The following is a 14,606-nucleotide window of genomic DNA, read 5'->3' on the forward strand; positions in this document are numbered from 1 at the left end:
GGGGACCCAAGTTGATAGCAGTCTCTCATTTGACAACCACGTGGCCAAAGTGGTTAGAAAAACATTTTATATAGCCCACCTAATCATGAAGGGATTCACATCTAGATCAGGGGAGGTCATCGTGCCTCTTTACTCATCCCTCATCAGGCCCATAATTGAGTACAATGCCCTTTTGGGATGTACCTTACCAGACACCTGCAGCAACTGGAAAGAACCCAAAAGTACCTCACCAAGAGGATCAAAGGGCTCAAACAGATGCCATATGCTGCCTGGTTAAAGAAACTCCAGCTCTACTCAGTGGCATACCGCCTGCTCAGAGGCGATCTGTGCCTGACGTATAAAGCCATGTCCAACCCGGAATTAATGGACATGCTGCACCTCAGAAAATCCAAATCCCATCAAGCTACGCACTCGAGAGACTTGAACCTCAGCACTGAAATAAATAGGACATGCTGGAGGGACAGATTCATAACCCAGAGGCTCCCTTCACTCTGGAATAAAATCCCAATCCAGGTTAGGCAGAGTCCCTCACTGACTCTCTTCAAGAGGAATCTTGATGAGTGGATGGGAGATCGTAGGTTTACCCCAGGTATCACTTCTGTGTCACTGTTAGACAGAGGCACAATACACTAACCTCGAAAAAGGGCATAGCAAAATTAATTTAAAATGGGTGGCGAAAGCCAAACACACTCTGGCTAGGCTTTTAAATGCCCTAGGGCAGATAGCCTAGTATGAACCTATGAACCTATGAACATTAAAAATTCAACCAACAGTCAATCATTTGCACATACACCCTGAGTGAAAATGGCATGTCTCTGCTTCCTCAACCTTTCCTATTATCAGCTCTTGTACTGCATTTATGCAACTGTATTTACACTATCTAGACAATAATAAATTGTATAGTTGTAATATAAATTGTTTTTAGCAAAACTACAGTCTTCCATTATCAGACCTTTATTTCCCTAACATACTTTGTATATATGAATATATAGTTTTGTTGTGTATGATTGAACTACTTTAATGTCAAATTAAAAACACAGACAAAAACAGTTCAAACCTACACAATACCAAAAAAAAAAAAAAAAAAACACTGAATGCAATAATATCAAGGAAGGAAAACTATTTTGTCTCCCGATACTAACATTACCTCCCCCCATAACACCAGCCTCAAAGTATTCTGAAGAGTGGCAGTGTTACCCATAACACCAGCCTCAAAGGATTCTGAAGAGTGGCAGTGTTACCCATAACACCAGCCTCAAAGTATTCTGAAGAGTGGCAGTGTTACCCATAACACCAGCCTCAAAGTATTCTGAAGAGTGGCAATGTTACCCATAACACCAGCCTCAAAGTATTCTGAAGAGTGGCAGTGTTACCCATAACACCAGCCTCAAAGTATTCTGAAGAGTGGCAGTGTTACCCATAACACCAGCCTCAAAGTATTCTGAAGAGTGACAGTGTTACCCATAACACCAGCCTCAAAGTATTCTGAAGAGTGACAGTGTTACCCATAACACCAGCCTCAAAGTATTCTGAAGAGTGACAGTGTTACTCATAACACCAGCCTCAAAGTATTCTGAAGAGTGGCAGTGTTACCCATAACACCAGCCTCAAAGTATTCTGAAGAGTGGCAGTGTTACAGAAAGCTTCTTAGGAAGGTAAGGTGTAGGGTTAGAGCTGAGGGAAAGGGAAGCATTAGGGTCAGGGCTAGCACTCCTTACTAAAGAGGGCCGGGAACTTTAACCCTAAAATACACAGATGTGCACACAAACATACAACACCTTTCCTTCATAAATACCCGACCATAACCTTAACTCATATGCACACACACAAATACTCTCACCCCCTCCAACCCCACTTACCTGTTTCGACATTTCAAATCAAGGAAATTGTCACCTCTTGACTATCTATAATATTGACATTAAATCACACCCTGCATTTGTTGAAGATATGGCGATACACACACACACACACACACACACACACACACACACACACACACGCACAATTATATATTGTTCATCATTAACATCAAGCTATGCTGAAACATGGTAGTCATTCATTTAACCAACTCCAAATGTTTTGCTTCTTTGTTACTGAAATCTGTATAATTAAGGAATTGTTGGGGTAAAGAAGTCTCTCCTTACTCTTAAGGCTGTGTGATCCCTGAGTTAGTTCCTTTAAAGATGCTAGGGTTTAGGGGTACAGGTGAGGGTTCTCACACTGCAATAAAAGTTTTTGCCTGTTTCCATTAACATTGACAGAGTGCATTATTGACTTGCTATGTTTTTCTTCGTGCTGTGATGCCACTAACATTTTCTCTACCTACATGAATTGATACAATTCCTTCTGTCTAATTATGTGGGTCACTGACTTGTATGCATGATGTGAAAAGGAGATAAAATAAGGTGCATCAGTTGTAAGTACCTGTAGATAAGTTAGAAGCATTTATAGATAAACTTGCAATTTTTTGCCTAAACATTCATATACATACTGAAGATTAAATTGATCAGAAATTCTGTAAAAATTAAATAGTTTTCACAAGGGAAGACCAATATATTTTCAAAGCATTTTCATCTTTAAAACTAAGCAGCTAAATGAGAATTAAAGTTGAACACCTAATATACAGAAATAGTCCTTTAAAGCTTTTATTGTAGATTTATTTCATGTTTTTCTAAGTTTGCCTCCATAATGTAAAAAAAAAATAAATAAATAAAAACACAAATTGGGTCATCTAACATTTTACTATTTAGACAATGATAAATATGCACAGCTGAGAGAGTGTTTAAAACTTTGCAGTCAAAAGTCTGTAGGCTGTTAGGTCTGTGAGTTATAATAGGCTCATAGGTGTACTCTAGACTAACGACACTGGGGCCTTTTTAAGTCTAGCCATCCATTCCAAATATCTGACAAGTTCTTATACCCTTGAAAGTGTAAGCAGGGTTTGGCAGATTAAACATTTACAAGCAGGGGCCTGGGAGATGTGCCATTTACAGGTTGCCTGTGTCCATTAGAAAAATAGGTGCCAAGCCAGGGGTGAATTTCATGTTCCCCATCCAATTTTCCAAGTTACACTTAAATTGGGTTAGAAAAACTCTGCTTCATATGGATGGGGAGCCTATTCCAGAGAAGGAGTAGTATTTGGGATACATACCTGTCTCTCCAGTAGGTCCCATCTATATCACAGGTAAGGTTTAATTCTTCAGAATGGATAATTAAGGTGCTGTATGTTTTGTAGATATGAAGGAGGTCCATCAGGGTGGAGTCTATGCCTTGTATATCTGGCATAGATATCTCCTCAACAGCTTGTAGGAGACAGATTACAGGGAAGGAACCTTGAAGTGGTCTGCATAGGACATGTTACATACTCCTTGTATTCTTTTAGTGAGGAAGGTCTGTGGAAATTCCTGTTGTTGCATGTTTGGTTAGGTACATGCCAAAAGGGGTATTGTACTTGGTGATTTGGTTTCTTGAATTCTAAATATGGTGGAACAATGAACTGCTTGGACCTAGATGGCATACCTTTGTTTATAAGTTGCAAAACATAAAACAATTTTCTCATTACTGTAGACACATGATGATAAAATGCTAGATTACTATGTGTATCCCCAAGTCCCTCACTATCAGATCAACTCTTAGGGGCCTGTTGTCAATATGATAGTTACCAGGGGTGGATGACTTCCTGAAGGCTACTATTATGCATTTCTTGCATTTATTTTTAGTCCATGGCTCTGACACAAGTTATTTGTCTGTGTCAGCCTTTCCTGGAGAACATTTGTGCCAGTAGTGGATTCAGTGACTGCTCCTAATTTTCAATCATCTGCAAATTTAATAAGCCAAAGTGCCTTGTCATTGGTCTTGACTTCATAGACGTAAATTCCAAAAAGGAGAGGTTCTAGGACCAATCACTGAGGGACACCACTTCTAACTGACCTCTTTGTAGAGGTAGACTCCTCAATTCTAGCTTCCTGTCTGTGAGTCAGCTGGCTTTCCACCTGGTGGCATAAGGGTTTATTCTTGAGTAAAAACACAGGAATCCGAAAGACAAGGCTGTGGCACACTTTTTAATGTAAAAGCCAAGCACAGACAATAATGCAAGCGCTTTCGCAGCAAAGTGCTTCTTCAGACAAATAACATCACCACAATACACATTTAAATAGTAAAATCAACAATCAATTATTAAAATAAGCAATTATCACTTAGGTAAATCCCTTTATTTTAGAATGTTTTAGAATGGGCTTTAAAGAAACGCTATCATTAAGTCCTGGTTTCCTTTCAGCACCAAACCTCAAAATCCAATGAAGCTCTCTCTGCTCAGTATAGTTCTTTAAATCACCGCCTCTTGGATTTTCAAAGACTACCTCTATTACTTGAAAGACAAAACTATGTATCAAACCTGAGTCCAGCACATGTTTAGCTAAGGCATTAGTAACATCACACTTTTTTATGGCATAAACATGCTCCCGAATCCTCTCAAAAAACATCCTATTGGTTTTCCCTATATAATAACTGTTCATCTTTACATGCAGCTAAATAGACTAAATCATTGGTCTTACAGTTGGCATTGACTTTAAAGGAAAAAATCTGTCCAGAAACAGGATATATAAATTAATTGGAATTATCTAGATCTGCACAATATCTACAGCTACCACAGGGATGGGTCCCTGTAAAAGACTGTGGTTGTTGGGACTCCTTATGAGTGTCTCTATAACAAAGGTGTTGCTTCAATTACTTCTTATTTTTATAGCTAAGTAGGGATTTCTCTCCTATCAGATCCTTAATATGATGGTCAGATGTCAACTGTAAGACCAAGGATTTAGTCTATTTAGCTACACATAAAGACTGTAACAGTTATTATTTGGGGAAAACCAATAGGATGTTTGTTGAGAGGATTCGGGAGCATGTTAATGCCATAAAAAAAGTGTCATGTTACTAATGCCTTAGCTAAACATGTGCTGGACTCAGGTTTGATACATAGTTTTGTCTTTAAAGTAATAGAGGTAGTCTTTGAAAATCCAAGAGGCGGGACTATACTGAGCAGAGAGAGCTTCATTGGATTTTGAGGTTTGGTGCTGAAAGGAAACCAGGACTTAATGATAGGGTTTCTTTAAAGCCCATTTGAAAATTCAGGGATTTACCTAAGTGATAATTGCTTATTTTAATAATTGATTGTTGATTTTACTATATAAATGTGTATTGTGGTGATGTTATTTGTCTGAAGAAGCACTTTGGTGCAAAAGCGCTTACATTATTGTCTGTGTTTGGCTTTCACATTAAAAAGTGTGCCACAGCCTTGTCTCTGGGATTCCTTGGTTTTTACTCAAGAATATTGTTGCTTTTTGGATTCTCAGTTGAGCCCTTTGGAGATATTTTGGACTTGTAATTTGCATAAGGGTTTATGCCTAACCTCTTGAGTCTGTCAACAATGCCAGAGTGGAGTATTGTGTCAAATGCCTTGGCCAGGTCAAGGTAGGCAGGGTGAATCATTTTGCCCTCATCCATTGCTTTGGTGACCTTCTTAAAGAAGTCCACCAGGTTGAATAGTCATGACCTGCCCTTGATAAAACCAAATTGGATTGGGCCCAGTGCCTGCAATTTGCCTATATCAATACTGATCATTTTCATGATAATTCTTTGCGTGGCTTTGCATATGAGACTAGTGAATATTGGTGTCTTTGGGGTTTAAAGCCGTGGAGAACACACCAACAGTGCAAGGTTATAATGCCTTCCACACATGTAGACCAGCTACTACACAGACCGGGACTAAAGGTGGAGGTGTCTCTATTTACATCAAAAATAAATATACCTCAAGGCTGGCCAAACAGGATAATGCACTTCAGCTGCTCCATGTTCAAAGCACCATAGGCAAAACCCAATACCACTTCCTTGCCAGCTATAGGTACCCCTCTATGACCCAGGTAACCCACACCATGTATTTAAACTTATTAGAAACACTAACCATCCAACCCAATACCATATTCATGGGTGACTTTAATTAGCCCGCTATTAACTGTGAATCCTATATAACACCAAATGTACAGGCACAGATTCCTGGTATTTGTAAACACAATCACCCTGAACCAGATAGTCAGTACACCAACCAGGGGTGCAGTCATACTGAATCTGGTCCTCACTAATATGGGAGAGTGCTGCACACCCCCTACTCTAATGTCTTCCCTGGTAAGATCAGATCACAAAATGGTCTCCTTTGAAGGAAAACTAAAACTTGGACCACCAGCTAAATCTGGAATATTCAAGAAATACTCTAAGGCTAACCTCCTGTTGTTAAGGGATAACATGGCAAAATTTCAAGCCTCCATAAACCCTGAGAACACTGCCGCCTATGCAGAACTGTTCACAGAAACCATGCAGAAGCATGTTAATATCTGCATAGAGGCAGCTGTACCCACCAGGAAGAAGTACAGAACTAACTCAAAACACAAGCCACCATGGCGGAATCACAAAATCAGTAGGCTGTACAACCAAAAGAAGAAAATCATGGCAAAATTAGGAGGTTCATCATGCAGCAGGATAAAAGCACTCTCATCAAACTAAACAAACATCTCAGAGGACAAATAAAATCTCCCGAAGCCAAATTTGAGATGAATTTCACCTCCCAGGCCAAGGACAACCAGAATGCATTCTTTAGCTGTGTCCGCAACCTCAAAGGCAGTACACAATCGCATGCAGAGCTCATTGTAAATGGAGCCACCTATACTGAGCCAGAAGATATAGCAAACTTACTGGCCAATAAATTCAGCTCCAACTTTCCCCCTCAACCTTTCCTCAGTAAATACCATCAAGTATAAATCCTCCTGCTATCACTAGGGAACCGGTCTTTATGCTCTCTCTAAGGCCAAGAACACTGCATCAGTGGGCCAGGACAATATCCCAGGATGCCTTCTAAATAGAATGAAACATGACATATCAGGGCCTCTTGAATTGCTATTTAACTATAGCCTCCAAACAAGCTTTGTGCCTCATGAATGGAGAACAGCAACTGTCATCCCTCTGCACAAAGGTGGGCCATCTACAGACCCTGGAAACTACAGACCCATAAGTCTCACTAGTCTTATATGTAAAGCCATGAAAAGAATTATCATGGAAATGATAGTAAACCTCCAGATATTGGACCCAACCCACTTTGATTTTGTCAACGGCATGTCATGCCTACTTAACCTGGTGGACTTCTTTGAGAAGGTCACCAAAGCAATGGATGAAGGCAAAATGGTTCACATTGCCTACCTTGATATGGTCAAAGCATTGGACACAATACCCCACTAGTGCATTGTTGACAAACTCAAAAGTTTAGGTACAAACTCATATGTCACCCTGTGGATAGCAACTGGCTCCCAGACAGGACCCAGGAAGTTAAAATTGGGGAGTCCACCTCTACAAAGAGGCCAGTCATAAGTAGAGGCCCTCAGAATCAGTCCTTGGACCACTCCTTTTTGGCATTTACTTCTATGAAGTAAAGGGCAATGGTAGTGGTCTCTGGCTGACTAAATGTGCAGATGATTGCAAATTAGAAGCTGTCTTTGAATTCCACACTGACACAAATGTTCTCTAGGAGGGGCTGACACAGATAAACAACTGGTGTCAGAGCCATGGACTAAAACTAAATGGGAAGAAATGCATAATAGTATCCTTTGGGAAGTCATCCACCCCTTGTAACTGTCATATTGACAAAACACCCCTTTTTGTTGACTCAGTAGTCAGGGACTTAGAGACACACATAGATAGTAATCTATCCTTTGACTATAATGTGTCTTCAGTAGTGAGGAAATCATTCTATGTTGCGCAACTTATAAACAAAGATATGGCTTCGAAGTCCACTGCATTCAACATTCATCAGACCTGTCACTGAGTACAGTATTCCCTTTGGTATATACCTAACCAGGCATATCCAACAACTGGAAGGTCCATGAAAGTTCCTCACTAAAAGAATACAGGGCTTAAGTAAAATGTCCTATGCAGAGTGCCTCAAGGTTCTATACCTGTGTTCTGTCTCCTACAGGCTTTTGATGGGAGATCTATGCCTGGCACACAGGGCATTGTTATACCTCACTCTGAATGAACTCCTGCATATCCGCAAAACAAACGGCACCAGAATTACCCATTCTAAAGACTTAAACCTTGTCTGTGATATAAATAGGACCTGCTGGAGAGACAGGTATGTATCCCAGAGATTACCCCATCTCTGGAGCAGGCTCCCCATCCATGTTAAGCAGAGTTCTTCCCTAACCCAATTCAAGTGCATCCTGGACAATTGGATGGGGAACAGAAAATTCATCCCTGGTTTGGCACCTATGTCTTTAATGGACACAGGCAACCTGTAAATGGTTCATCTCCCAGGCCCCTGCTTATAAATATTTCATTTTCCAAGCCCCTGCTTAAACTTATCAATGGTATCAGAACTTGTTAGAGATTTGGGATGCATGGCTAGGCTTAAAAAGGCCATTGTGGTCGTTAGCCGTGTAAACACCTATGAGACTTATGAATCTGTAGTTTCCAGAGTTATCTGGGGGTCTGATTTTATTTTTTACTTCAAAGACATCATTTTGTGGTCTGACCTTACCAGATAAGTCATTAGACTAGTGGGTGTGCAGCACTATCCCATATTAGTGAGGACCAGATAAAATATTTTTGCACCCCTGGTCAGTGTATTGACCATCTGTTCCAGGGAGTTTGTGTTTAAAAAAAAATCCAGGAATCTCTGTGGCTGCAAGTTTGACATTGTATCTGATAATAGTGTGGGAAATTAAAGTCACCCATTAATATGATATTGGGTTGGATGGTGAGTGTTTCCAGTAAGTTTAAATACACATTATGGGTTTCCTGAGTCATAACAGGGGACCTGTAGCTTGCAAGAAAGTGGTATGGGATTTTTCCTATTGTGAGTTGAACATGGAAAAGCTCAAGTGCATTGTTCTGTTTGACCAGCCTTGAGATATATTTATTTTTTATGTAAATTGAGACACATCCACCTTTAGTACTTGTCTGTATAGCAGTTGGTCTCAATGTGTGGAAGGCATTATAGCCTTTAAACCAACACAGACATCAGCATTCTGTAGGGTAAGGAGAACTTGTAAGGGGTAGAGTTTGTTGTTTAGACTCTTAATATTGAGTAGTAACACATTTAGCTTTTCTTGGTTTTGATTTGCTATGTCAGATGTTCTTTCAGTTTGGCATTGCCTAAAAGCAGGCACTGTGGGGAGGACAGTGTTTTAACTAATATTCAAAAGCCTACAGGTGAGAGTTGCAGACCATCCCTAGCAAAGCAGTATGGTGTGTTGACCTTCTCCTTCCATGCTGACAAATATTGCACCCCCTTAGACTGACATCAAAAACTAAACAAATTATTAAAGTCAGTCATCTTCTGTTTATATTGTATCATCATTGGAGAAGGTAAAATGCTGCTTAATGCTAGGCTCAAACCAGCGTGGGGCACACATTCCAAGATCTCTATGATGTTTCCCTTCATATAGTTTAGGGAGGTATGTCTCAGATCATTTATACCCACATGGACTATGACTGAGTCATAGTGGTGCCTGTGGTCTATTGACCTGAGTCTGTGTGTAATGTGATGGATCCTTGCCCCTGATAATCAAATGACCATGACTTTCTTCTTAACTCGGCCTAGTGAGAGGAACATCAGTGTATCTCACAATGGAGTCTCCAATGACCAGAATGTTAGATTGTGGTGTAGCTTGGCTTAGGAGCTTAGAAGTACAAATTCCATGAGATGCGGCTGTATGTGTTGATGTGGGTGTTTAGAAAGAGTTTATTCTGAGCTGCTGTGAGTATTTGTTATGTGTATTTCATCTAAAGGCCGTTGGAGTTTAGTAAGGTTACATTTAAGTGGTTCAACATATGTTTGTGTCTGCTTTGAACTGTGTGTGATGGGTGCATCATGTGTACTACAACCCAATTGACATTAGGAGTGCTTTTATGTGAGAGCTTTGCCTCTAGTGACATTGTGTAAATACATCTCTCACAGACCATATCTGTTTGAGAATTAGCTGGTTGTCAGTAAACATGAAGCAATTTCTACATTGCTTCAGGATGCCCATATCCAACAAGCTGGTAACAGTGATAGTGGAGAAAAAACATTTCCATGGCAACAGATCCTTTTTTATTGATTGGACAGTTTGCAGTGAGAATACAAATTAATGCCAGGAGTATCTGGTTTCAATTCTGGGGGCAGTGCTTGTCACTGCAAACTAGTTGCCCTGTTTGCAACTAGGTGTTGGTGAAATTTTAAGGGTGCATTTACAGTAAAAATGTCAGCTCAAGGTGTGTGCATCTTTACAGGGCACCACCAAACAGCTGAGGGGAATCTAATAAGTCGACCCTGATGATTTATGGATGACGTATTTAGGGAGATATTCAAAAGTTCAGCAGCAGCTAATCAAGCAATACTTACTGAAAAGAAAGAATTGGCTTTTCAAAAATGATGAAAAGAGGGAATATGTGTGTGAATGAGAGGGAGGATAGAGGAATGGTGAGGATGCAGGGAGTACAGGTGGCGAAGGTGAATGAGTTTAAGTACTTGGGATCAACAGTTCAGAGTAATGGTGAGTGTGGAAGAGAGGTGAAGAAGAGAGTACAGTCAGGATGGAGTGGGTGGAGAAGAGCGTCAGGAGTGATTTGTGACAGACGAGTACCAGTAAGAGTGAAAGGGAAGATCTACAAGAGGGTAGTGAGACCAGCTATGTTATACGAGTTGGAGACAGTGGCACTGACAAAAAGGCAGGAGTCAGAGCTTGACATGGCAGAGTTGAATATGTTAAGATTTGCACTGGGTGTGACGAGGATGGACAGGATTAGGAATAAGTATATTAGAGGGTCAGCCCAGGTTGGAAGGTTTGGAGACAAAGCCAGAGAGGCACGATTACATTGGTTTGGACATGTGCTGAGGAGGGATGCTGAGTATATTGGGAAAAAGATGCTAAAGATGAAGCTACCAGGTAACAGGAAAAGAGGAAGGCCTAAGATAAGGTTTATGGATGTGGTGAGAGAGGACATGCAGGTGGTTGGTGTGACAGAGCAAGATGCAGAGGACAGGAAGAAATGGAAACAGGTGATCTGCTGCTGTGGCGACCCCTAACGGGAACAGCCGAAAGAAGATGATGATGAAAAGAGGGGATTTGCCTGACTGGCTACTGCCAGACTTTTACTAGGGCTGGTCTCACTACATCTTTATGTCTTTATTATCTCACTAAAAGCAAGAGATTAGTACCAATCACAACATGAGAAGCAAGCTACAGGCTTCTTGACAGTTAAGTGTTGTCCCAGATGATGCAGGATTCTGTAGGCTTGTTGTACCCTTTTCCTGGTGGATGCCTTGAATAGCAACCAGACTAATCAGGAAGGTCCAACACAAGCACTTACTACCAAAACAGAAACATCCAGGAATCAATGCAGTCTGTTCCTTCTCTCACCAGGAGAAAAATACAAGTACAAATTCCAAACTGTTACCTATTAGGCTTTCTGGTGATCAGCAGTATACAGGAAATGGCGTCCCTGTGCTCCTTTTCTCACCAGGAGGAAAACAGAAGCACTAATCCCAAACTGACTACTGACAGGCAGAATGTGGACTCTCCACGGGTTAATATCCTTTGAGTTGCAGTGCGCAAGGGAAGTAACTTACGTTTTAGCAATCTAAGCAGACAGCCTCTAATTTTAAGAGCAACAGAGAATGGAAGATGTTAGGCACTTTGTATTCTGGCAATGTGGAATACAATGGGATGACCAATAAATTTAAATAGCTGAAGAGGAGTGATTTCACAAAATGATAATTTTATGCTTACTCACAATAACCAATGAAAGATGAGAGGGAATGAAATATGTGGTCAAATTAACATAAGGGGCTGGTAACTAGAAAGACAGTTGAGTTAAAAACAGTGGGAGAAATTTTAATTTTTTTTTACTCACAAGAGAGACAGCTGTGGTCTCTTTCTTAGTTTTAAATATGCAATTAAAAGCAGAATACAGTTAAAACAAAGTGTAAAGAAATTGCACAATATACAAAATAGAAGAAGACAATAAAACAATACAAAAATACAAGAAAGCGAAAATAAATTAAGGTTTCCCTCTCAACAATCTATGGCAGAGTCTGAGGGAGCTTTTACAGTAAAGCCTGGATTTCTTTCTTAGTTTAAGAAATACAAAAATGTGTGTACTTTTCAAGACAGTAATGATTACTTCTCTAAGGGATTTATTCCAGATTGCATAAATACAACTGACATCTGTTGAAGAAAGATTATCTACTCAAACGTTATCGGGGCTTAAAGCTTTTCTTGTGGTGATCCATTTCTGTGGGTTGAAGTAGGTACACAAATATTCTGCTAACGTTATTTACAAATATCTGAATGTCAGCACATTAAACAACAAATATTATGAACTAGAAGACTGTGTTTTGAATGCAAAAGAAAATTGTTTTAATTTGTATGTCTCAAGTTAGACTTATGAATAAGCTTTCAAAGAAATCTAAAGTGTTGCTGTTTCTGATAATAAAGTTAAATGTTTATGGAAGATTATAGCAGCAATATTCTGTATTTGACAAATATGTTTTGTATTTAACCTAGACAATGGAAGAATACATGAGCAAGCCTACCTTTTAATGCTGACTGGAACTATAACAATAAGAGTACATGAGGAATCCTACTGATAACGTTGACCACAAGTTTTCCAGCATCTTATAAGGAGCTGATACTCAACATGGAGGTTGAGGATGTGCCACTCTTTCTTTTTAGTGCCACATTTTGTAGTTGTCATAAAGAGGTAAAAAGAATGGATTATTGTTGATGCCGGGAAGTGGAAAAGGTCCTAACATAATAGAAAGTAAAAAAGCTGCAAATTGCCAAGTAATTTATGTGCTGAATTTTACACATGCAGCTTGAAGGTATAAAGGGTTGTAAATTGTTTAAATCTTCCTACCTTAGTATGTTACCAGATCAGCCTGACATAATAACTTTTATTGTAATATTAGCTGGAATAGTATTTAAGAAATATCTTATTAAAGTTATAATGTGGCACTGAGAACAAAAGTAATAGAATATTTCTTTAAAGTGGATTTATTAACCTAACTTTGTCTAATAAAATATTTTTACAAAATTTGTGGATATATGGATGTTTCTTGAGCTTTCTTACAGATGAGTGCAACATGTTTATTGAAGAATGTTTTGCTTTAATGGCTTTTATAGCTTTAATATGCTTTCATGATTTATAGGATATTGGCAAAGAAAAGCAATGAAGACTATTAAAACTACTAAAAAATATATTACCAGTAGAGTTTTAGCTTGCAAACAGGTACTGAATAAAGGGGAGTGGAAACCCTAGAAACATGATCCTTTTTTTGGGATACACCCTCCTGCTGTCTTTGTACAAATACTGTCCTTAGTGACTCACTCAGGCTTCTGCAGTTGTACAATAAAGATATAGTCACCGGATGGAAGCATCAAACTAAGGCTGGCAGATTATGTGTAGCAGCTCCCTATCTGGAGTGTGTTTCTCGATCCTATGAGTTTGATGTTTTATTTTTAAATAAAATGAGATGCAGGTAAGGAGCAGCAAATCCCATAATTCACTTCTCCGGCTTTAAATCATTATTCACAAGGATGCAAAGCCCCTTTGGATGCTCATCATTGAGGGATGCACTTCCAGGACTTCTGCTGCTTATATCTACTGACTCTAACATTACTGTACAATGGATTAAATACCAGGATGTACTGCAACTTCAAACTTTGTTCCCTCATAATTGCACTTTCAGTTGTACTATTCTCAGTATTGCAGTTATAGTGTTTGTACTTTCAACAGGTACTCATCTGTAGCATCTCACTGCATGCTAGGAGGTTTTAATTTGTGCAATCCCATGCCCATGAGCATATAGCTATTGTCAGTATGACCATTCCACACTTGTGTGAGACAGCTGGATATATTCAGTGGTACTTGAAGTCTATTATTCTATTTATTCTAGTCCCTGCCAAACAGAAATGTGCAGTGCTCGTTCCTTGTCATCTCTCCACTTACAGGAGGTCTTACATTTAATTTTGCAGTTCTTATCCCACCACCATCAGATGTCAGACAAGCCTTTGTTGCCGTGATTGCAGGCAGAAAACTTTCCTTTTCACTAATGGATGCTGTTGGTAGACAAAATGTTTATCCTCAAACTTTATATAGACTGAAAGTCAAAGAGTCAGTTTTTCTAGACAAGACAAAAAGAATCCTCCTCTAAGGCCTACTTCATTCACTGTTGTTGCTTGACATTCCTATGCTCTACATGTTCAGTATTTAGTCTTCATAGCATTCTAAACAACAAAAGCCAAAGACTTACTATTACCCTGTACTTCTAACAGATTATGTCTTGGTACAACCAACCAGAATATCAGTATACTGTGGCACTTGAAAGGTATATTCTTCTTGCTGCTTATTTCTCTAATGCTTAATATGCTTTTACAAAGAGCATATGTTACATTCTATGAGTTATAGTGCAGCTATGCCGGCTGTTACGTGGAATGGAGTCTGGATCAATATATGTGGTCATCTTCAAAGTACAAAATGGCATTAGTGACCTGTGGCATAACTTAAAATGTTCTTTATATATA

The 14,606-nt window shown here is 39.4% G+C and overlaps 1 protein-coding gene across 1 annotated transcript in view; it reads left to right on the plus strand.

Annotated features, from left to right (window-relative positions):
- The window catches only part of LOC122800922 (AP-1 complex subunit sigma-3-like), a 366,160-nt gene extending 353,519 nt beyond the window's left edge, over positions 1-12,641 (plus strand). Inside the window, exon 5 of the mRNA XM_044070282.1 lies at positions 12,588-12,641. Coding sequence (XP_043926217.1) covers positions 12,588-12,623 — 36 coding nt within the window. The 3' untranslated portion in view covers positions 12,624-12,641. The remainder of the gene's footprint in view (positions 1-12,587) is intronic.
- The last annotated feature ends 1,965 nt before the right edge of the window (positions 12,642-14,606 follow it).

The sequence above is a fragment of the Protopterus annectens genome, chromosome 4.part1, assembly GCF_019279795.1.
Source record: "Protopterus annectens isolate FY-2018-M chromosome 4.part1, PAN1.0, whole genome shotgun sequence".
Taxonomy (NCBI): domain Eukaryota; kingdom Metazoa; phylum Chordata; order Ceratodontiformes; family Protopteridae; genus Protopterus; species Protopterus annectens.